The 24,744-nt window shown below is 41.9% G+C and overlaps 1 protein-coding gene across 50 annotated transcripts in view; it reads left to right on the forward strand.

Annotated features, from left to right (window-relative positions):
- Positions 1-24,744, forward strand: part of Appl (amyloid-beta-like protein) — a 57,393-nt gene that overhangs the window by 1,732 nt on the left and 30,917 nt on the right. For all 50 annotated transcript variants that reach the window (XM_020947264.2, XM_020947266.2, XM_020947269.2 and 47 more), the window contains exon 2: positions 109-398. In XM_020947264.2, coding sequence (XP_020802923.2) covers positions 321-398 — 78 coding nt within the window. In that variant the 5' untranslated portion in view covers positions 109-320. The remainder of the gene's footprint in view (positions 1-108; positions 399-24,744) is intronic.

Genomic DNA, 24,744 nt, shown 5'->3' on the forward strand with positions numbered 1-24,744 from the left:
GAATCAAATTCGAATTTGAGAAAATCCTCCACAAAATTCATTCGCTTTGCTAATGAAATTTAATTTTTTTTTGTGTTTTTTTCGGAATCCTTGTTGCGGTCGCCGCAGTCGCAGCAAAAGTGTTAAACGAACGAAAGAGCCAACAAAATCAAATACAATTAACCAGAAACAGAGCATCGCAAACCGTCAGAGTCAGAGATTCTGAGACCTCGCTGGAGACGGGAGATACGAGACAAAAAAAGAAAAGAAATATATATAAAGAAAAATATAAACCAAGCAGTTGAAATCAAGGAGCAAAGGACAGCCAAGGAGTGCGAACAATGTGCGCCGCGCTGCGTCGTAATTTGTTGCTGCGGAGCCTTTGGGTCGTCCTGGCCATTGGCACCGCTCAGGTTCAGGTGAGTCACCAAAAATTTACACACACACACGAACACACCATACAATGCCCCCTTCGAAGTCGCTGAACAACGAAGGAGTAAGCCGAAGGACCCGAAACAGAAACAGAAACAGAAACCAAAACCGATGCCGATGTTGAGACCAAAACTGAAACAGACACATTCACAGACAACGCGTCAACACTGACAGAAATATTTGGCCTAAAACTTGGCACAAAAGTTAGGGTTTTTGTAAGGAAAACATAAAAAGAAAGATAATGAAATATTTCATATAATTCCTTAAGTTTCAAAGTTCAGAGTCCGCTTGAATTCTTCAGACACTAAAAACCTGTTATAAGGACATTTTCACCAGACATATACTTTCTATGACTAAAATTTGACGCAATCTTAACTTTAATGACTTTACACACCATTATAATCATACTTAAAACTCTATATATTTATAATAATTGTATAGATTACAAATCCAAAGACAGTTTTCTTTCGTAGTAAACTAAAAAAAAACCCTTTTATAGGGTACTTTAACCAGACATTTACTAGCTTAGATCTAGAGTCCATAATTTATTGACTTTTATATACCATTATCAATCTGATTTTTATATGCAATCAATACAATCAATCCGATATTTAATAACTTTTAATACCCGACATTGGCTTATCTGTCAGTTACTTCTTAAGCCCTTTTAAGGCTTCTAAAACCGATTTAGGTTATATTAATCTATTAATTATTTGATCTAGGGTTCTATAGAAATCACTAGAATTTTCTAAAACCCAAAAAAATATGTTTAAAAGCTGAGAATGCTATTTTTAAAGTACCAAATACATGTATCTATTTTTATAATGTACAGTATTACATTCTAAATTTGACACCTTTATATGGTTTCTATTAACCCTTGTGATTTCTAAGGCAACTCTGCAAGGTAACAATACGCTTATCAAAGAATTAATAATAAAGAAATTATAATTATAAGTAGTAGCCGTGACAAAAAAATCTTTCATATTAAAAACTCATTAAAAGCGTATTTTACCAGCATTCTCTAAGCTTTGCTATAACTCCTTAAAACCTATTTAATTTAAATATTAATCAAAATCATTTTATATACAAATTGTTTATATAAATCTTTTAAAACCTGGTCGGGAATAATAACTAATATTATTCAATTTATTGAATTATTTTACATAATTATTTCTTTTATAAAGATAATCAACTTTACAGCAAAGAGAATTTCGCAAGGAAATATTTAACTCTGGTATTATAACCAATTATATTACATTGAATATGACTTTGGTTGGGGCCAACACTTTGGTATTTTATGTGGCAATATAGATTCAAATCGCTTTTATATATATATACATATATATTTATTTATATCACCATTTAAGAAATATTATTTGGCAGCTCTAAACACAAAGCTGTGTGTGCCTGCCTGTGTGTGTGTGTATGGTGCTTTTTCTTTCTCTGTGAAAAGCAGCGACACAAATCCCAACCACAGACAGACACTCACACACACACACACACACACACACACTCTCTCGCACACACACACACACTCTCGCAAAGAAGGACAGCTCACGCACACGGCGAGAGACAGATACACAAACACTTGAGCGGGTTTTCTGTTGTGGCCGTGGGCTAAGCAGCCGCAAAGCATGCTACGAAAAATGTGCCATCGCTTAGCAGCGCACCGCTCAAGGGGAGGGGGGTGCTAGTGGGTTGTACTAGTGGGTGGTTTATACTAGTAGAGGGTTGTCTTGGCTCTTGCCAAACTAGCAAAACGAATACGGCACAAACGGCGCGAGTGTGCGCAAATATTGGCTTAATTGAACCGTTTTCTTTTTCGCCTGGCCTGGCCAAAAGGGGCTTTCCCCCTTGGTTTCTCCCCCATGGCTTTTCGGCTTACACAACCGCGAGGGAGACACACACACACACACACATATATATATATACACTTGAAAAGAAAGGGAAACAGAGGCAGAGCCCAAGCAGCTGGCTCTCAGCAATTTGCATACGAAAGTAGCCAGTGGCAGCGACCAAAAACTAATGAAGGCTGCAGAGTTGGGCATTTTGATTCGGCTGCCAGGAGCAGGACAAGCAGCAGCAGCAGCAGCAGCTGGCAATTATCATGGAAATTGAATGAGTGGCCAGGTTATGGTGGCTGGTAGCTCCTCCATCGATTGCCTTGGCGGCAAATCCCTCAATTATTGCCCGGCTTCCAGGAATAAGCCTCAAATTGCTCCCTGTCATGTCCATCCATGTCCTGCATTCAGATTCGCATTCGGTTAAAGGACTTGGCAGCCGGCATTCATCAATTCATAGCTAGACACACATATATGCAGGGACATGCGTGTAGCTGTGTGCCAGGATATTGTTGGCTTAAACTGAAATGCTTTTTCAAATCATTTCAAAACAATTTCTGCTGCTCCAGCTCCTGGATTTGTTCAGTTTTCCCCTCTTCAATCTGCTGCTGCTGCTGCTGCTGCTGGTGGCTTCTGCTTTTTCTTGACGACGTGCCTGGCCTTAACAATTTTCCATCCATCCGCTGGTGGTCCTGCGTGTTTTCCCTTAAATAACTCAAAGCAATTTGCCTTGGCAACGGACAGTGGACGAAGGACGAGGGACCGAAGGACTGAAGGACTGAAGGACTGTAGACTGAAGACTGAAGACTGAACTTTTTGTGGCGAAACAAAAACCTTATCAAATTCATATACATGCGAGTGAGCTCAGGCAATAGAAGCATAAAGGGGGAAAAGCAATGCCAGCTCCTGCTCCTGCTCCTGCTCCTGCTACTGCTGCCAAGGATCCAAATCCCGGCCAAGGGGGAGCTGTTAAGCTGCTTTATTCAGCTTCATGCACTGCTCTTGGTCCTGATCCTGCTCCAAGTTCCTCGCTCCTCGCTCCTCGCTCCTGGCTCCTGCCTTTCAGTTCTCTTGTTTTGTATGCAGGCTGCAATTTGTTTTGCTTTTCTTTCAGGGTCCACCTATAGCCCACCTATCTCTATCTACTGCTCCTGCTCCTGCTCCAGAGGTTTTCCTCTCTGGCCATCTTCCCTCTTTTGTTTGGCTGATACTTTAATGCCGCTATTCATGCTAGTTCGTTGTTGCCTGCAATTTATGACTGGACTGTCCAGAGGAGAACCCACCAAAAAGCAACCCAACCATTTTGCCACCTTGCCACCTTGCCACCCCTCGGCAGGACCTCCTCACACCATTATCCTTGGGCCAGCCGTCACCGTTATCAGTGGCACGCATCGCCCGTCATCGTTTTTGTGGTCGTCAGTGGTTGCTTATGTCGCATGTACCTGGCACCGTCTCTCCTTGCCACACTGCCACCAGCAACACCACCCCCCTTTGGCTGCATTTTTTCCAGTTTTTCCCTCTTGTTTTTTTTTGTACACTTTTTTTTTGAAGGACTTTACGTTCGCATGTCTGACTCATCATCATCGGTCGGAAGGACTATGTGCAATATGCAATATGACCGAGCATCTACCCAAACACTCGATGCACAAACCCCCCTTTGCCTTTTCTGCTGCCGCCGTCCCTGGCCAAAAAGGGAACACGCCATCGCTGCCGCTGCCAAACAACCCATACAAAGTCCCTTCCTCCTCGGGGTCCCGGGGTTGGGTGTCTGGGACTTTCAAAGAGAGGGCCGGGTGTCGTTGGCCATTTGATTGTCGGCTGGGAACTGCGAACTGTCGGCCAACTTTAGTGGGAAAACCCCCCTCTCTCTCCGTTGGAAGAGGGAGTGTGCAGCTCGGAAACTCGACAACTGAGAAACCCCCGTCCAATGGCACTGGAGTCAACTGAATTAGTTGGTTCGCTGCTTTGCCTGGCTGATAGAATGAAGGAGCCAAAGGAGGCAACTAGCACAGGGATAGGGGGGGGTGGGTACACAAGGACTAGGACACTGCACCACCCACACACCACCTTCCTCGTGAGTCACCCGCTGGGCAATGGGAATGAATCATCCGGGAATCCGGGAATCCGGGAATTTGATGCAGTGCCGCCGTAACGGAATTTGCCGCAGCCGCAAAAACTTTTCTGGAATTTCGCGATTCGATCCAAAAATGCCCCCACTACAGTATACAGCACATACCCCAGTTACAAACTTCATTACCCCAGCTCATTCGCACACATTTTCACATGCGGAATGCACGAGTAGGAAATATAAAAATAAAAGTGCACTTGCATAAGAGTCAAGTTGGTGTATCTCCATGTCCACCACTTCAGGTATGAAATGTGCCACAGCGAAAGGGAATCTCTAGTACTTAACTATCTCCATATCAACCGATTACATACATTTCATAGTCACAGTCAGGGTTTTTTCTGTAGTTATAGCAACGGATTAGCATCTAGGTTTTTCCAACAGTGTACTAAACTGATTGAGCTCTCCCTTGGTGGCTGCAATTCCACTTGACCACAGTTCGTGATTGGGTTAAGTTTTGGCTTCAATTGGGTTTGCCGCTGGTCAGCCGAAGTAAGTCACTTACGCAGTCGCAGATTCCTGCCTGCCATTGTTAGTCCCAGTCCCAGTCCCAGTCCCAGTGTCCTTTGACCACGTCCATGTCCTGTCGTCTGTCGTTCATTAGTTGTGGTGTCGATGTCGCCACAAGGACACTCGGGGAGAGCTGGGAGTGAGGATAACAGAGAGTAGGGAGTAGGAAGTAGGATGTTGGGAGTACAGAGTTGAGAGTTGGGAAACTGTAAGCCATGTTGAGTGTGCAGTGACCCCAACTTTCCTTCTACCCCCCCTGTGTTACTTTTGTTTATCCACAGACCCCCCCCCTAGACAAGCCATGTCCTGCCTCTGTCTCTGTATCTGTCCTTTGCAACTCGTTTGGTTTTGTTTCGTTTCGTTTCGTTGGACTCGGATCGGATCGGATCGGATGGGTTTAGGTTTACGTATTCGTATTCGTATTCTCGTTATTGTCCTGTCCTCCTGCTCTTCTCCACCTTCTCCCCCTGGTATCCTTCCCCCGTATCCTGTTACAAAGCATTTACGCTTCAATGATTTTTTTCGATTATGCATTTTGCTCATTTCAACGTTGACAAAGGAGGACAAACGGACTAAAGGACTAAAGGACTAAGGGACTAAGGGATGGGGACATGGACATGGACCCGGACTGGCTTAGGCTAATGTGGCCATTGTCTGTGGCTCAGTTGATGTGTCAGAGTTGCAGGAATTAGGGTTAAGTGCTGCTGCTGCCTCCATTGCCGTCCCGTGAGCTATGCTCTGTCCCTGTCTTTGAGAGGACCTCTTCAATCGCTGGTTCTCGCCTTGCTCGAGTGTTCGAGTGGCCAGCAAGGGGCTTGTGTCAGGTGCCTGAGCTGAGGATACACGGATTCACGGATTGCGGATTGGGTTCAGGGATTGAGGATTGGGGATTCAATGCTATGGGGCCAACGTGGGTCAACAACTTGGATCCGGCGGCTGTGTGTGTGTGTGTGTGTGTCGGTTGGCAAGGTGACGACGACACTAAACCCTGCTGATAATGATAATCATCATCATCATCTTCGTCATCGTTATCATTATCATTCTCCCCTGCCTGCGATAATGATGATGACGATGACTCACAATCGAGCAAATGAACCAGAATGAATGACAAACGTAAACGAAACGAAATGAAAGCCAAATGAAAAGAAATGGGTGGAAAAGCCGGGGAAAAAAGCCGCATAAAATGTCGCTGGCAGGGGCCACAAAAAAAAAAAGAGAAAAAACACAAGAAAAGGTGGAAGGTGGCAAGGTGGCAAGGTGGCAAGGTGGCTAGGTGGCAAGGGGATATTGTATAGTGAGGGGTGACTAGCAAGGGACACATATAAAACATGGCCAAAAGGGGTGGCTCACCCCCAAGGCGGAAATAAGAGTCATAGGTTGGGAATATACAGAAAATATACAGAATATATATGGTTGAATTAAGGGTAAATGATCTGGTTCGCTTTAAGCTGATCCCTGAACTGTTTGGTGTAGGTTAAAGACGCCTAAGGTCAGGTGAAGATGCCCCAAAATGTATAAATTTCAGAAGGTAATAACTATAGCTTGGAGAAAATGTATATTAGGGAATGTTATGCAAGGTTGAAGTTGAAGTTTAAGTGGAATTATATATAGGGAAATGATAATTCTTTACCCAGTTTTATAAAATATATTATTTATTTGAGATATTTTCTTATGGCAATTTTTTTTTCAACTCAAGGTTTAAAATTCTCATAACTCAGCCAAAAAAGCATAAATTTCAAAAGCGGCCCCATGCTAGTTTTGTTTTGGCTAAAAAATCTGCATACTCAATAAAAAATTAAAAATTTTGATCAATTTTTCAAAATTTTAACAATGTCACCCCTTATAAAATGTTGAAAAAATGTAAAAATAATATTTTTTTTAATACATGCCTAAAAAGATTCCCCTGTTGATGCTGATCATGAATATATATGATTTATAGGGTCGGAAATGCTTCCTCCATGAGTTACAAGAGTATAGAAAGGTCTAAGAGTCTCCTAAAAAAAGGATTTAATTTAAAAAGTAAGCTCTATCTTATGAATACAATGATTTCTCCTGCCTAGGGAAGTGCCAGTCTTACGAAAAATAATATCTTATAAAGGTTATTTGTTAGTTTATCCCAGTTGCTCCAAGATCGTGTTCCCCCAAAGACCTGATGCTTAAGGTAAATAGCTTTTCCGGCCATGATAATAAATCCCCTAAATATATAGATGTATATATTTGGTATGTAAAGTAACAGAGAAGACACATTCTAACCAAGACAAATGAGTTTTGTTTGTGCTCTGCCTTACCGCTCTCTCCCTTCTCTCTGGTCTGTTATTACTAACCCTAAACTATCCCCAAAGTATCCGAAAACTATCGCTTACCCTGCACACCCTACAGCTTCCAATCACGAAAACATCATCCCGAGAAAGGAGGAGTGGGAGTGGGAAAACTTGGCCAGAAAGGAGCGGGCTTTCCGTGCTGGAATATAAAAAGAGTTCCAGCTTCTTCCCCTGAATACCCCCTTGCCACAGAATTTGTGTGTTGCACGTCTTTGGCACAGCCGTGCGGTAATGTTTTATACATTTGTATGGCAAACATTTACGAGAGGGAAAAACTTCTCGTTGCTCGGAGGAAAACTCAGAAGGGGACACCGAGGCGAGGCGACAACGTGCCGGGCTAAAATTGTGGCAGGTGCTTGAATTTGGCATTTTGTTGACTGAGCCTGAACGACTTTTCTTGTAGCCTCCATCCTCCACCTCCTTCTTGCTGGCACGTTCCCTTTTTTTGGCCAAGTTGCCCCAACAACAGCTTCTCTCTTCTGTTCTAGTGTTATTTTCGTGGCATGCATTATTTGTTCCACAAAAAGGAGGAGAGTGTGGGGGGTCAGGTGTCACCTCCCATCACCCGTCACTTTACCCCACTTTGAGGCACTTCCTCGCACTTCCTCCAGCAACCAATAGTTTCGCCGCTGATTTCATTTGAGTAGCACGAATGGCACTTTCCCAATCGCAATCGCAGAGACCTCCTGCTACACCCAACTCATCCTGGCTCCTCCTGGCTTATAGTTCCTCGTTTCTCGAGCGGATTTGGGTTAGGTCGGAGCCCTGATTCGCCGCATACGCTGGGCATAAGGACGAACTCGAGTTGACTTGACTTTTCCACTCGAACGAGCCAAGCAGGGAATGGGTACGACTTGGGCATGGGCAGAGCTTCTACGGAATCCGGAATGAGGACTAAGGACTCCAGACTAAGGAATAGGGAATAAGGAATTCGAAATTCGCAATTCGCAATTCGGAATCGCAAATCGCAAATCGCAAATGGCAAACAGATGGAGCGCCGGGAGGAGCATCATCATTATCGATGGTGTCATTAGCAATGAGCATCGAGTGGAGTCACTCGAGCGGCTTCCTTCGGTTTGCCGGCAAAGTGTCCTTCGCATAAATCATTCACATTCAGATCCTTTGTGTGGACAAGGACAGGGGGAGCAGACGAAGGAGAGACGGATTCCAAGTTATTTACGGCCCAGATAAATAGCTCTTTTTCTTTTTGAGCCAAATAAAAAAATGTTTAGAGCTCAGAGAAATATATATTTAAAATGCAGGCCAACTAAGAACTCAATTAAGTCCAGCCTGAACTTTAAATAAATAATATTTTTCCCTTAAATACATATAAATATATATCCCATTACCTTAAGCCTTTGTAGTGGCTTTTGCTTTTGCCAGCTTTAGATTTATTAAATTCCGTATCAATTGCCGCAAAAATTCCTTTCTCTTCGGTATAATCAAATTTGGCCAAGCTCTGGCAGGACCTACTCCTCAATACTATATATTTTATGTAGTATATATAACCAAACAAGCTGCTAATTACGTGACCCAATTAATTCTAAACACACATCGCTCCACAAGCACACACACACACATTTTTGTGTTGGCTTTTCAAATGATTTTCCACTGGTTTTCCTTCTCGTATTTTTCCCCACTTTTTTGATGCTTTTCATTTGTCGACCGAGGACTACCGCCGACATAAAAATACACACACACAGCAAATGCGAAATACTGAAAAACCCGAAATGTTTATTTGAAATGTGCGCCAGGAAATACATTTGGAAATGCTCCTTGCTCCTTGCTCCTGCCTGGCTCCAGCAACAACATTTAATTTTGCTGCCGCTGTTGCTCCTTTTTTGTGCCGCACGGAAAATCCAATTTTATTTGCATTTTCATTAACAGCAAATAATAAAACGGAAATATGATTTTTATGCCATTCCCATAGCAGCTGCTGTGTGCTCTCCCACTCTTCCTCTTCGCCTCCTGGCTCGCCCCCAAAGTTGCCATGGCCACTACCGCCCACCACCCACCGCCCACTGCCCACCGCCCACCACCCACCGCCCACTTCCAGGCCATTACAGCGTGCATTTCCGCTTTTCCTTTTTTCCATTTTTCTTTTTTGGCTCTCTGCTGAATGAGCTTACTCCTTGCTCTGCCCCGTTTTCCCTGCTCTATCCAGAGTGCTTGTTGTGCTGGGTGATTATAAGCAATTTGTGTTATAAAATCGCAATATTGCATTTTTCGGCTGTGTTTCTTCTGCTCTTCCTCTTTCGCTGTTCCCTTTTCCAGCCTGCTCCTGCCCGCTCCTGCTGCACTTTCCATTTCCCACATTTTCTGGCCGATTCCTCGATTGGATTATTTTTCAATTGGCAGCAGAGTTTTCGCTTCCTTGCCTTTCCCTTGGGCCATAACGAGTTTTGAATCATTCAGCCTCGCCTCGGGTAAACTGGCATTGCCAGGATATTTTAAATGGAGAGATGGGAAAGGATTCTAAGAAAATGCCAGAGAGAGAGAGAAACAGGCTAAATAATCGCAAGGTCCTTGAGTGCTGCCCCTAAGGAAGCTATGGTTTTGTACATAGTTCTCAGTAATAATAATATATATATTATGCAAAACATAAAGGCAGAATTCTGAGTTACCCGCATTCACTTCATTCACTTATTCATTCCGTGCTCATTTCATTCATCAACTGAGTGCTGGCCGAGCATTCCCCTGCGGACATCAGGACTGGACATCAGTCCGCCTTCACTTGCCTACGTTTTCCCCACACTTTTACCCCAATCGTCAATCGATTTCCGTTTCCGGGGAAAGTTACACGGCCAAACAATGAGACCAAAATCAAAGGCCAAGTCGAACCAAAAAATAAATAAAGTAAGTAAAGGAGGAGAGAACCCAAGACTTCGTTTGACACTTTAATGCATCCTCATCCCTTGGCTGCTCCTCCTCCTGACTGATGCTCTTGGTGTGCCCAGTTCATGTCCCGGCATATTCCCCAAATCCCATTTGGCTATCAGCATGCCGGAGGAGAGATCTAGAGAGGAGAGGGTGGCACACATGACTGTCAACCGACGCCCTTTTGAGGGCCATAAAAGTGGCCCGAAGGCTGTAGGCGTGAGGCGCAATATTTGCCACATAAAATTTGCCATTAAATTAAATTTTATTTGCACATTCATTCAAAACACACACAACAAAATATACCCCGGCACGAAGTCTAAAAAAAAAAGGAAGAAAAATTATGCCAAGGCAAGGCAAGAGGGGAAAAATGGAGTCGCCTCCGTTGAGTTTGTTGCAGAAATTGATTCGATGTCAGATTTTATGACCGCGTTTGCAGATAATGAAATTTATCCACACCGACAGACACATCAGGGAAAAAGGAAAAGGAAAAGGGAACGGGGTTAGACAAATGGTTAGACGGTTAGTCAATCGACCAGTCATTCATTCACTACACTCATTCAGTCAATCGTACGTGCAGACAGCCAGCAGCTAGCTAGCATCCTGGATAAAGGATACTGAATACAGGATACAGGCTACTGGATACTGGATACAGTTGGAAAATGATTAAGCGAAACAAATGGCTGACGGGAAAGTAAGACAAAATATGTGCGTTTACATGGGCATTGCATTTGAATGAGCTTTTCCTCGGTCACTGATGAATGTGAACGAAATGAATATTCAGCAGCAGCAATAGGATGCATATTCAAAGGTATTCGTTTTTGCACTCGTAATCGAGGGATAGATGACGTTTACGTTCAACCATGAATTGTTAATGGTTCACAGCAAGTTCATAGCACCTCACGAACTTTCTTCAGTATATATAATATATATATAGGTTTTTTTGGGTGTTGAAAGTTATCACCGCACTATGGAGAATCTCTGGGCTCTTTGAAAGTTTTAGTGCCAATCGATGGCCACAAATAGCGCATGACTGGATTTTGGGCACTTAATTTCCGCATTTCCGGAATGTAATTCCCAAGTCTGAACACAATATTGCCAGAATATAACTCTGCAGAGAGAAAATAAGCTTAGATTTATTCACTTTTAAAAGCCAAGACTTCAAATGGAAGAGTAACAAAGCTGAGAAGACTTTGTTAATCTATTGAAACCCTTGTGTCTTTGAATTTAATTCATATTCAGTATAGCTTTTCTCTCAGTGAGGTCTTTAAAATCCAACTTAATGCAGGGATTTAAATAAATCGAAGTTTATTGCGCCCAACTTGGCTGGCTCCTCCATCTATTTCACACTCCCCCAAAGGGGGGTGTCTTGAAGTCAGGAGGCGCCACCATGAATCATCTAGCCCTGGCCAGGGGATTGGGTTGATTGGAGGAGGAGGAGGAGGAGGGAGTGCAATGCACATGCCAGGCACTTTGGCATGCAACCACAGAATGCGATCTGCCTTCTGGCCTTCTCGACAACGGCGGACTTTCGTCTGACACGTACCGAAATGGAACGGAAAATGGAGCCACAGTCGGGGAATGTGCGCCATAGGAAGGAGTATTGAAGGGAAACTGGGTGGCGAGCATATTGTTTTTGGCCTCGTCTCACTTAATAAAATAATGTTGTATGCGTTGCGGCGCATAATGGCTGCCACACACACACAGAGAGAGGCAAAAAGGAGACACACACACTCATGCAGCTGGTGGCGTCTCTATTAAATTCATCTGTGCCACCAAATTGCCAGAGCAGCAGCAGCAGCAGAAGCAAGTTAATGGCCAGAACCAAAGTTCCCACTCCTTTGTATATTTGCCTTTGTCACTGGGGTTCTATTAGGCACACTCACACACCCCAGGATTATACACACACACACATACAGAGACATGCTGTACTTTATCGCTTAAATATTTCGAGTGTCTGCTATGCAGGGCACATACCACGGGGCATAATGTGCCTGGGATGCGACAATAGCCGCCAGATCCCATCAGTAAGGACACCCCTAGTCCTCCTCCGAAACCCGAACCCAAAAACAAGACAAATTTTTAGTGCTGCAGTCAAAGTAATGACTTTTTAACGTCTCGCATGCGCGAATTCTCGTCTAGTTTCATGGCGCCCCCAGGCTCCCTACCCTCCCAGCAAGAGGTCCTGCCTTCTAGTGTTTGTATATATATGTACATATATAGTATATAGTAGTAAGTAGGTAACCATAAAAGTCAATTGCCATTTAAGCGCTGATTTGTGCGCTTTATTGATTAATGTCCAGACTGCAGGGGACACTATAGTAATGTGCGTGTTACTGTACCCCCCAAGCGATACACGTTTTTATCGATAGTTCGGTTGGTGGGGCAAGGCGAACATAATCGAATGTCTTCATCGATGCCTCAACGCACTTTATGAACTGTTCGAGCGGTAAATTTGATGATGTACAACATTTGACCCACAAAAATAAAAAACCCCGCCGCTAGCTCCCTTTTATTATTACATTCCCCTCTTCCAAGTGTGTGTGTGTCGAGTGGCCAGCCAAGCAGCAAACGAGTAAACTGAGTGGAAAAGACACACAACTACATACCAGGGGGGCTGGGAATTATAAATTTATAAAATAAAAAAGCAAAAAAGCAAGTAAGGAAAAATAGGAGGCAAGGAGAAAGCCAGGACTTGAGGGCGGTAAATTGAAAGCATTCCCTGCGGTTGTGTGGCAGCTAAAAAGTTCCCATTCAATTTCGATTTTGTTTTTAAGCCACTCGAAAGTCGAGCAAATCAAATACACCACACACACACACACACCACACACACACACACACACTGAACAGCTGCCACGCCCATAGAACACGAGCAGGAGCCGGAAAAAATGTTGTGTGTCGTAAATAAATCGGACAAAGAATGGGAATGAATGCAAAGGCAAAGAGGGGGAAGCTCTGCGCACAAAAGTGTGCTACAAAATTGTTTAAGCGAGTGTGTGTCTGTGTGTGTGTGAGGAGGGGATGATGCCTAACGTAAATAAAACTGTATTGATATCGAGCCTGCTCCCCAGCTCTGCTGGTGTCACATTATGGCCGGCAAGTAAAAAATATTTCAGTAAAAGAACTGAAACCCAAACCCAAACCAAAAACCCTTCACTCAGGCATATGTGTGTGTTTAGTTTTTCACACACACACACACACACAGAGAGAGAGAGAGAGAGAGCGATGAAGGACGAGGGGGAGTTTGTTGTCTGGGAGGAGGCTGCAAATGAAAAAGGACCCTCGAAGCGGGCACAAATACGGTGATTGAGTGGCGACTGCATCTGTTGTGATTTTGCGGTTGACAGTCGAGTTAATTTAACCATTTCCTCCCTCTCTGAACTTTTCCTACACTTTTCCGTAGGATTGGGTTAAGCAGCGTCAATCGCTTTTTAATATCCCTTCTCAATGATACGGAAAATTAAGTGGTTAACACTGAAAGAACCCTCACTTGCCACGACTTTTGTTGCCAACTGTACAGCCCAGAATGATGAGGGGCACATTATGATGATATTCCGAAATTAAACCCTTCGCCCTGTCAAGCCAATCGATTGTTTCAAGTTTGGCCGGTCATGGACTGGTAATCAACCTAATGTGAGTTTTAGCCAAGCTTATACATATGCATATATAAAATGGCTCTCATACTCCTTTATAAACGAGAGCTTTTCCCCCGCACTTAGTTCGAGTTACTTGCTTTTATATGTTATGGCTTTCACAGGTAAATAAGTTTGCCTTCGAAAAGGTATCATATATCTCTTTGTGTTTAATTAATATTTATGACACAAACTCAAGTTTTTCACAATTCATATACATAATTGCTGTTAAATAACTGACAGGAAATTTCACAAAAGGCATTGATATCCTTGCAGTTGCATTTATGAAGTAACAATTAAATGTGACTTCCCACTGATGTCTTCAAAGGTATTGATGTCTCTTCTAATTTTTTGTCTTGTTTGTTGGAAATGTAGAAAATCGTCAGTTGTTTGGGTCTTTTTGCTTTGCTTATCGATAACCTTTGGCCTGCAATCGATGGCCCAGAGAAAAGGCTCTCTCTTGTTGACCTCTCTTATCAAAGGGGAAAGGCAAAGGCAAAGGCAAGAGCCGAGACCCAAATCCAAATTCCGGACTAAAGCCAGTAAACCCGAGACCCTTGTGTGCATGCCTGCACATGAGTGTGTGTTCTGTGTGTGTTTGTACTTTGTGGTGTTGGCCAAATGTTGATGTCGACGTGTTTTTAATTTAAATTTTTCGCCTTTTCACCCCGCCCCGTGTGTTGCCTCGTTTCGCACGATTCGGCATTTTGTTGGTGTTTTGGCCCGCTTTCCCCACTTTTCCACTTTTCCACTTTTGCCGTTTAGTTATTTCGCCTATTTGCATTTATCTTCCCTTTTTTCTTTTCTCTCTCTTCTTGGTTGAAATAACTTTCGGCCACGATTTCTCATGTCCAAAGAACGTGAATGAAGTGGAAAGTGACGGAGGATAGAAATGAAAATGTGGGGATAATATGCATATATACAATAAAGAAAGCTGGTCTTTAGGTTTAGCTCCCTCCTGATCCCCTGATTTTGGGCCTCGTCCTTTGTATTCATAATTGAAATGAGTTTGCCGAGCTCTGAATATAAAGTCAATTTCGTTTTGAGTTAAATGTGGACGAGGCGAGAGGGTCTAAAAGCTGATGCTGAAACTGAAACTGAATCAGAATCTGTTTTTGAATGCGAATGCGAATGCGAATGCAAATGAATGCTCGACCTTGTGTGTGGTGGGGTGTGTGGGTGTGGACATTGTGCAACAAAAAACTATTGTCTGCCACCAGTTGGGGGAGTCTCAGACTGGGACTGAGGCAGGGACCTGCAGAAGGACCTGTGCCTGGGGCACAGCGCAACTTTCTCAAGAGTTGCTAATGCTTGAGCTTTATCTGCGCTCGCCTTATGGGCCTCCAGGGCCTCTCTCTCTCTCTCTCTCTCTGGTCTGTCTTTCTCTCTCTATCTCTCTTACTATCCCTAACCATCTCTTGCCACTCTTTGCATCTCTTTCTCCGCAATGTTTGTTAAACTTTTGGCCTTGTTTGGGGGTGACGTGGGGGGAAGGGAAGAAAATACATTTTTGGCTGCCTTTTTAGCCTGGAAGCAGCAGCAGGACCACCGTGTTGCCACCATTTTTGTGGTAGGTTCTCGTTGCCGCCGGCAGATTTCACCACGCTTTTCGCATGTGTCGAGCTGCCTCTGGGCCCCCCTTCACCTCTCCCCCAAAAAGAAAAATGGGTGACGTCCATGGGGTGGCTTGGGTGGCTGAGTGGTTGGGTTAAGCGGCGTCGACACAACATCGTCGTTTGCTGCTCGTCTATTTTACACAAATTATTTTGAATTTATTTCGGTTTACCTGTCCCCAGGACCCTAGGTTTTCTCCCTTTTTACCTGCGTTTGTGTGTGTATTTCTGTAGTATACTTTTCTGCGCTACCAAAAAAAAGGTTGAAGAAGCAGCAGAAACCAATTTCAAGCATTCATTCAAGACGCAACTGAGCGAGAGAGATGGCAAAAGGGTGTTTTTTGTGGGTGACTGTGTATAGCTAAGGGTGTGTGTGTGTGTGGGTGGGGGTGGGGGTGGTGTGTGTGTGAGCCTCAGGCTCTTTAGCATAGTGACGACAGCAGCAGCTACCATCCCTTTGCCCCACAAACATCCCCCCGCATTCCATTGCACGACTTTGAAATACGCTTCAAATTTACTTTGATATCCTTTTAATTTGTTGTCCCTCCCTCCCCCTGAAACCACTTTTAAACCTTCCTTCGCCCCCTCTCCCCCTTTTGGGTGGCCGATGAATGGAAAGAAGAAGTAAACTTTTGTTATTCTTAGCCAGGACGAACCGCCGCAGCCGCCTCTTTGGGTTAGCAGGGCTTCAATGTCTTAATTAGAACATTGTTTGCTGGAAATTCTCTCAACTTCAGGGGGGGCGAGAAAAGCAAGGAGCAGGAGCAGGAGCAGGATTGTGAGATGGAAAAGATATCAAAGTGGGCTGGGTTTTTGTGGGTTGGCCAGTTCACAAGTTCACAAGAGACATCCCCCTTTGGGTTTCGCGATCATAACTTTAATTGCAAGGACACTTGGGCGGAATTCCCTCAACTGCATTTACAGCCCACCATCCGCCTTCCCAGTGATAGTTGAAGGCGGCCATAAAATACCAACCCCCTTTTTGGCCAGCGACTCCTTGGCGTATGTGGCACAAAGTTGTTGAACCCAGCAAATTGCCAAAAAGAAAGTAAAGCAAAAGCAACGAAAGGAAATAAAGCTAAAGGGGGGAAGTGGAATATCGATTTTATTTTATTGACACGAAAAATTGCGCCTTGAAATATGCAATGCAAAAGTGGAAAATTCAAGCGAGGGCAGGACATGTGGGGAAGTGGCACAACAACAGCAGATAAGAGTCATAAAAACGCACACTCGGCCCTTCGAGGAGGAGGGTTGGGTTGTTTCTTAACTCAACAAGGGACAGAGCGAGAGAGAGAGAGAGAGGGGAAAAGGGAACCCAAGGATGGGGTCCTGCGACAGACGGAGACAGCATGAACTAACGATTATGATGATGACAGCAGGACCAGTGCTTCCTCTGAAAGTATATATACATATATATGTATACCCTGCCTTTTGCCTGATAGGATTACGTGAAATCACATCAGCAGCACAACATGCTAAATTTCGTTACCAAAACAATAAATTCTGTCTCTCTGTGTTGCTGATTCAATAAGGCTCTCAAAAGGAAAACGGGATTGCGTAAAAGGATATATGTGCAAAATGTCAAGTCTAGAGATGAATATTTAAATATTAAATGTATTTTTCTAACTGCATTATGGCAAGAAAAGATCAAGGCGGAATGAAATAAATTACATTTCATACAAGTAAGCTAAAAGAAGAATCCTTTGAACTGGTCGAAAGTGAGAATGTGAAAGGGTTTTGAGGGGGGTTTTGTGAGGAGATTGAATTGTAAATTAAATAAAAAGAATTTAGCTTTTATTGTGATCAGTATACTTAAGATCTTGATAGTATAAATAAATATATATATAATATAGTGGTTAAAGTTTTATATTCTTCTTGAGAGAAGATTTCTTCTCTTTGAAAGTGTTTTGGGGTCTTTGAAAGAAGCTTACATTAAGGAAAGAATCTCTACTATAATAATCCGAATTCTCTTTATTATTTTATTATTATAATATTTGTTTTATATTTAAGATCATGATATTATTTCTATTTTTACTAAGACATTATAAAATTGTATTATATTATACTCTCCTGCTTTAAATCATTTTTAAAGGGTATATCCTATATCCTTTTCAAGTTATTTATTTATTTTATTAAATCACTATGTTATTATATAGTAATAATGCTTTAATCAATTTAATTTTCTTGAAAAAAGAATTCCTCTTCGATTTCTTAAGGGCTATATATCCTAAAGGGGGAAAGGGCAAACGAATGTCGGGGGCAAAAATGCCAAAATAAATGACACTGCGACAAAGTAAACTTCCTAAAAAACCTCCCTCTCCGTAAATCCCCCCTTCTCTCTGTCTCTCCCCCAGCAAACCCCCCTAAAAAACCAAGCCAAAAGTGAGCAACAAAAAATACTGAATTACCAAAGGAGAAAGCGAGAGAGAAAGAAAGGAAATTACGTGTTGGATTCGCTAGCTTTCTTGTTGTTCCTTGGCATATCCTTCTGTTATTTAGGTTTTTTTTTCTTCCTTTCTTTCTTTCTTACTTGTTCTCGAGGGTTGCTCCTTGGCGTTGTTTTGCTTGTTGTGTTTTTTGTTATTTTGGTGGATTTGAAGTAATGCAGACTTTACAGATTACAACAAGAACAATGGGGCATGAGGACACGCTAAAGGCGGACAACAAAAGCGGGCAACAAATCCAAAGGAAAGCCATTCGAAATGCTTAATGAATGAGCAGAGACACAAAAAAAAAACAAAAAGAATAAAAAATCAAGAAAAAACCCCAGAAGAATCAGGCTCAGAAGAGGCACAGGCAACAATGGAAGGACGAAGACAAGCCGCGATGGAAACAAAAGGACGAAAAAAAGGGAATGACACAAGGCGACAACATTAAGCTGCATAGGCAACCCTGTCATCTTGCCAGGCGAAAATGCAATTTGAAAAGGAGCTCCGATTCGGTTTTTGGGGTCGGGTTCAGATTCGGGCTTTCCTTCTCCTTCTTCGTCCAATTGGGATTTGCATTGCTCCGATTTTCCAATCCAACGGCTGGCAGGGATCAATGACGAGTGAGAGGTCCTGAGACCTCGGGGCTCAACTCGATTGATATCGATTGCAATGCGAGCAGCTTCAACGTACTTGTAATCGATAAAGTTTCATTAGCCGGAGTGTTGCTCCAGTCAGGGGAATATATCTTTGATTTAGAGAGACAGTGTATATACATATATACCAGAGATAGATCTTATTGTAAATATATTCAAATAAGTAATATATTATTGATTGCATATTGAAATCAATACCAATCATTGCCTTTTTAACCTTTCTACACTTCCAAGAAAACCTAAAATGGGTATATTCCACGTATATTAAAGCGATATTTCTATATGCTAATTTTTGTTGTCAAAATCAAAGTTTTCACATATCATAACTCAGCCAAAAATGCATTAAATTCAATTCGGAAAGCATTTCAGTGCTAGTTTTTAAAGGGTTAACAAATCTATATACTCAGTTAAAAAATAAATTTTTTGTCAAATTTTGATTACTTTAACGATGTAATTTTTTATACCCTTGCAGGGTATTATTATTTCAGTCAGAAGTTTGCAACGCAGTGATGGAGGCACCTCCGACCATATAAAGTATATATATTCTTGATGAGGATCAACAGCCGAGTCGATCTAGCCATATCCGTCTGTCCGTCTGTCCGTCTGTCCTTCTGTCCGTCTGTCCGTCTGTCCGTTTCTACGCAAACTAGTCTCTCAGTTTTGAAGCTATCTGAATGAAACTTTGCAGTTAACCTTCTATATACTCTCACTCGTATATATGTCGGAACGGGCCGGATCGGACGACTATATCATATAGCTGCCATAGGAATGATCGGATAATTTTTACAAAAAAAATTATAACAATTTCAGTTTTGAACAGAATTTGATCAAATTTAAGATATAGCCATTTTACTATACTCTACAATTTTGTATAAAATTTAATGAAAATCGGACAACTATATCATATAGCTCCCATAGGAACAATCGAGAAATTAAGACAATTAAAAATTATAACATTTTCAGTTTTCAACAGATTTCAAGCTTCTGACTTAAATTATAATACCATTATTTGTATCGATATTTATTGATATTTTTACATGCAATTTGTTCGATAAATCAAAGTTTAAAAAATTCATAACTTAGCCAAAAATGTATCAATTTCAATTTGGTAAGCTGTTCTGTGCTAGTTTTTAAAGGATTAACAAATCTGCATACTAAGTTTTTAAATTCAAGAAAATTCAAAATTTGTCAAATTTTGACATCTTGAAAAGATAAAATTTAGTCATAAAATTTCATAAAAAAAATTCAACATTTTTTGTTTTTCCCAAACATAGCTAGATCGATTCGGCTTTTCATGCTGATCAATAATATATATAGTTTATAGGGTCGGAAATGGCTCCTTCATAAGTTACAAGCTTCTGACTTAAATTATAATACCATTATTTGTATCGATATTTATTGATCTTTTTATATTCAATTTGTTTGACAAATCAAAGTTTAAAAAATGCATAACAAAGCCAAAAATGCATCAATTTCAATTTGGTAAGCTGTTCTGTGCTAGTTTTTAAAAGGTTAATAAATCTGCATACTAAGTTTTTAAATTCAAGAAAATTCAAAATTTGTCAAATTTTGACATCTTGAAAAGATAAAATTTAGTCATAAAATGTCGAAATTAAATTCAAAATTTTTTGTTTCTCCAAAACATAGCTAGATCAATTCGGCTTTTCATGCTGATCAAGAATATATATGATTTATAGGGTCGGAAATGACTCCTTCATGAGTTACAAGCTTCTAACTAAAATTATAATACCCTAAAAGGGTTACAAAAAATGTGATATTTTGGTAGTCTAAAAACTCGAAATAACGAAATTATTTCAACTCCAAGCCAATAGTATACTACAATATCCCAAATAATCTTAAAACAATGCTCAAATTCGATAGTATCAATAGCATAACTGCTTTGAGTGTTGAATATAACCCCACACTTGGGCTATTCTATTTCGTGGTATCAGGATCATAACATTTTAGGGTTACTTTGTGCTTTCCTCTCCCCTTTTCCCACTTGCAGTGTGCTAAAGGGGATTCCCCACAAAAGTCGCTGGCTGTGTAATTTGGATGCCATTCAAAGTGTCCGAAATCCGAAAGCTGAAATTGCATATTCCGCCATTATGAACTTGTTAACGCTCCACCCAACCAACTAACTAACTAACTAACGAACGAACTAACTAACTAACTAACCCTGCACCCAGCCCTTGGCAGGCGTCACTAAAAATTACGTCAATTAAAGTTAATTGTGCTAATTTTAAACATTCCTTTCCCGCCTCGCCCTGCCTGCCTTGGCTCTGGTTTACTTTTCCATTTCAATTTTTTTGTTTTTTGTTTTTCATCTTTATTTTATTTTTTTTTTTTTGTGCAGAATATGCACAAATATTTGGGAGGCGGAGGCGGAGGCGTGGCCGGGGGCGGGGGCTTAAGTAAGAAAACAAAATGGCGTCAAGCTGACAAAAGCAACAACAAAGGAGGGATTTTTCCGGAGGGGGGCGGGGGAGAGAGGAGGTAAAGCGCAGCTGGAAAAGTTTCTGTTTAGTTTTTTTTTTTCCTCTGCTGCTGATGCTGATGCTGCTGCCGCCTCGAAAATGGAGCTCGTTTACTTTTATCAAAATGAAGTTTGTTTTTCCTACTCTCTCGCCGTTTGCTGATTGTGCGCATAATGAGCTGGGAAAGCCGGGAAAGCGAGGAAAAGCGGGGGCAACAGGGAAGCTGGATCATGGCCAGAACCTGGACCAAACAGGACCTGCAATGGACAGCTGCGGAGGTGACAACTAGGGGGAGCTGCACAGGCAGCGGAAAATGTTTAAAAAGTTTTGTGACCTTTGCCAGGATAATACATATATATATATACATATATATATTCTTTTTTTTCTCCTTTTTTTTGGGGAAATTTTTGTGAAAGCAAGGGGCCTGACAGTGGAGGGCCATTCAAAGTTCGTGTGCAGAGGTGTGAAAGTTGACAGCAAAGTTCATAAAAAGGAACAGTTTTAATTTATTTTATTTACACGGCAAACTCAAAACTAAACGAGGCAAAATAAAGCAAAGAAATCAAAAAATGAAGAGGTAAAGGCAGATGAGCCGCCAATCAGTCAAAGGCAAAGGCTCAAAACTTGAAACTAAAATGAATGCGAATGCAGAGATAAGTTCGGTAAGGTGTCCGAAAATAAAATCTGCGAAATTCTTAGCTTAAAATCAGCCTTAAAAGCCTGGTCCTGCTCCTGCCACCGAGTCAAGGACAAAGCCTTGAAGTAAAACTTTTGCCTCGCCCAAAAAAAAACAAAAAGAAAAAAATCCATTTAGAAGGAGCTTCTGTGAACCTACCATCGTCGTCCCTCCACCACATTTTATAATGGCATTGCTCAAGGAAGCAGAAGCAGAAGCAGAAGCCGGAGGAGGTTGCCAGGACCTTCACAAAAGGAAGAAAGAATTACGCCGGAGCATATGAAGAATTTAATTAAAGTTCATTTGCTTCAGAAAGCTTCTTTGCAGGAGATGGGAAGTGAGGCAGAGGGAAAGCGGAAGTGCCAGGACGAGGTGCCATTTCCGCCTCAAGTAATTGCAGTCATCAGACAGTAGAGCCACGCCCCCTTCTCTACATTTCGTTGACCCATTAACACGCGCTCTGGGAAACGCAGCATAAAAGCTTTTCCTTATCGATTTTCAATAATCATTTATGGCTATATATATACACTGGGGTGTGCTTTCCATGTGATTATTTTTCATTTAAAATGAGGATAAAGATTAAGGAGAGTTCCCTATAGAGACTTCTCTTGTTCAAATATTAGACAAAGAAAAAAAAAGTCAGAGCTCAAGCTCAACTGTCACTTATGAGTAATTAAAGCAGATAATGCCTTTCAATTCCCGCCAGCTGTTATCGATTGATCCAGCCTTTGATTCCTGGCCCTGGCACTCTCTCTCTTATCCTCGGATGCACTTAATTAAAATGTCTCACTACCCCAGGACTTGCCTCCTGCTCACTTTAACTTATTTCGATACGCATCCTGGCAAAAGGAGGCGGTGTCGAGGGCATAAGTTCTGGCCCCTTGCCGCTAATCTTCTCGAGAGAAAAAGGGAACAACAGAAGGATAAAACAAAAAAAAAAGGCACAAGGAAGGAGTGCTTGCAAAAAGTTTAAATTGCATGTCTGTCATAGGGGGGGTGTGTGTGTGTTGGTGTTGGTGTTGGTGTGTGGTGTGTAGTGTGCAGGGTGTATGTGTGTGTGTGTGCCAACACCTTGTCGTTGTCAACGTTTTCCCCCGACTCCCTTTTTTCCCTTTTTTTTCGGATTGCTTTACTGTTGGCCAAATTGCGCATACGCCCCATGTGGCGGCTTGGGGGGAAAAGAGGATTCAAAGGGGGAAAGAGGTGGGAAAATGCGCCCGCTTCTGTTTGTAATTTATGCACGTAAGTCACGCCCTCAGCTTGCCCTTCGCCACTCTGCTTTAGCTCCAGCCAGGACTCTCCACTTGTTTCCTTTTCTTCCAACTGCAGTTTCGAATGAACACATTCATTGACTCCACGCTGGGAGCGAGATAATGAGAAAAACGTAACAAGAAAAGCAATGGCAAAGGCGCGGGAAACTCGAAATACGAAATACGAAATACGAGTTCGCACACAGAGGGCTGATTTAATGAACTAGGTAGCTTTCCCTTAGTCCCTCTTGTTCCCCCTTGCTTCCCGCCATTCAATCATGGCATTTATCCGGCAAGTGTTCGAGGTGTGTGTGAGTGGTAATGAGTGTGCCAAGTGCTACGACGCCTTAAATCGACGCTTATCAAAGCCACTGCAATTCATTTTCCAACTCAGTCTCAGACTGAGATTTGGGGAGTCAGTGCACTCCACCCTCAGCTGCAATTATCCTGCGAAAGCGATGTCAGACCTAATCGCAAATGGGTCAACATCCCATCGTTTGCTGGGGCCAAGAAATCATTCACTATGCAGTTCTTAATGGGCAATCAATCAGCGCTAAAGGATCTCAGTCGACTGGCAGGATGCAGGTCATCATTTAAAGAGGAAGAGCTTTGGCTCAATATAATCCATTTCATAATGAATCTTTAGCAAATTATACCTTTGCTGGGTATTATTATTTCAGTCAGTCAGTTTTGTAAGTAACTATGAGTTAGTAATTAACTATGACCAGTATGTATGTACGAGAAGTTACTAACTTTGAACACTTGTAAACAATGACTTGCAACTTTTGTAACACAACACATATCCGAGACGAGGCTGGCAGAAGGCACTTCGTTCCGGGGAGGTTAGAACCAGTTGGGAATCATAAGCATAGATGTGCGAGATGTGTTTTGGAACAAATTTAAAGCTATTTCAATGAAACTATGAAGTTATTCTTCTATATAATTATACTGGTATATAAGTCGGAGGATGACGAATCGGTGCACTATATATATACATATATATAGCTGCCATAGGAACAATAGGAAGATTTTAAGGGAAGTATATTACAACTTTTTTTGTTTTCAACAGATTTTCACTAAATTTAAGATATAGCATTTATATATTAACCTGGAATTTTGTAGAAAATTGTTTGAAAATTGGAGTACTATATCTTATAGCTGCCATACAAACGATCGTTAAAAATAGAGAAAAATTCAAAACTGTGAATGGTAAACTGTAAATATAATATATTAGTGATCGAAATTTACTCTGTAAGGGTATAGAAAACTTTGACGTGACGAAGTTAGCTTCCTTTCTGGTTTTTGATTAAATTAATAATTAGAATTTTATTATTTTAGCTTTGTAAGCTTATTGTTGGTAGCTGGAAAGCACTTTTCCAGCTACTTATTCTTTTTATCCTACTGAAAATCCTGAAATCCTCAATCTGCGTTGGGCTTCCAGCGAGCCAAAGAGGAAATTCTATTCCAACAGGGCATAAATTATGCACACAAATTTGTTGCTGGCTCCGCCATTGTTGCTCTTATTGCTGTTCTTCTGGCTTCGGCTTCAAGCTTCCAGCTCCAAGCTGGGTTATTAAATACCGGATAACACACGCAGCGCAGCACAGGACGAAGGACGAAGGACGAGCAGGAGCAGAAACTTGCTCCGATGATTAAGTATCTTTTTTGGCTAGGTAAGATACGTAATATCTGAGTGTGTGTATGTTTCGCAACAAATTGAAAAAGCTTTCCGTTTGGCTTACGCTCGTGCGATTAAAATGAATGCGAGCAAAGGAGTTAAGGACGAAGGACGCAAGACGATGGATGGAGTAGGAAGCAGAGAGTGGGAACTGGAGGGGAACTGGAATTAGTCGCTGTCAGTCGTGGAGCGTGTCGGTGGGGAAAAGTTCTCTCTGCTGCCGGCGAAGCCATTAGCTTCAAGTGTTGTCG

The sequence above is a fragment of the Drosophila serrata genome, unplaced genomic scaffold (genome assembly GCF_035046125.1).
Source record: "Drosophila serrata isolate PLE 108 unplaced genomic scaffold, ASM3504612v1 contig_190, whole genome shotgun sequence".
In the NCBI taxonomy this organism is placed as follows: domain Eukaryota; kingdom Metazoa; phylum Arthropoda; class Insecta; order Diptera; family Drosophilidae; genus Drosophila; species Drosophila serrata.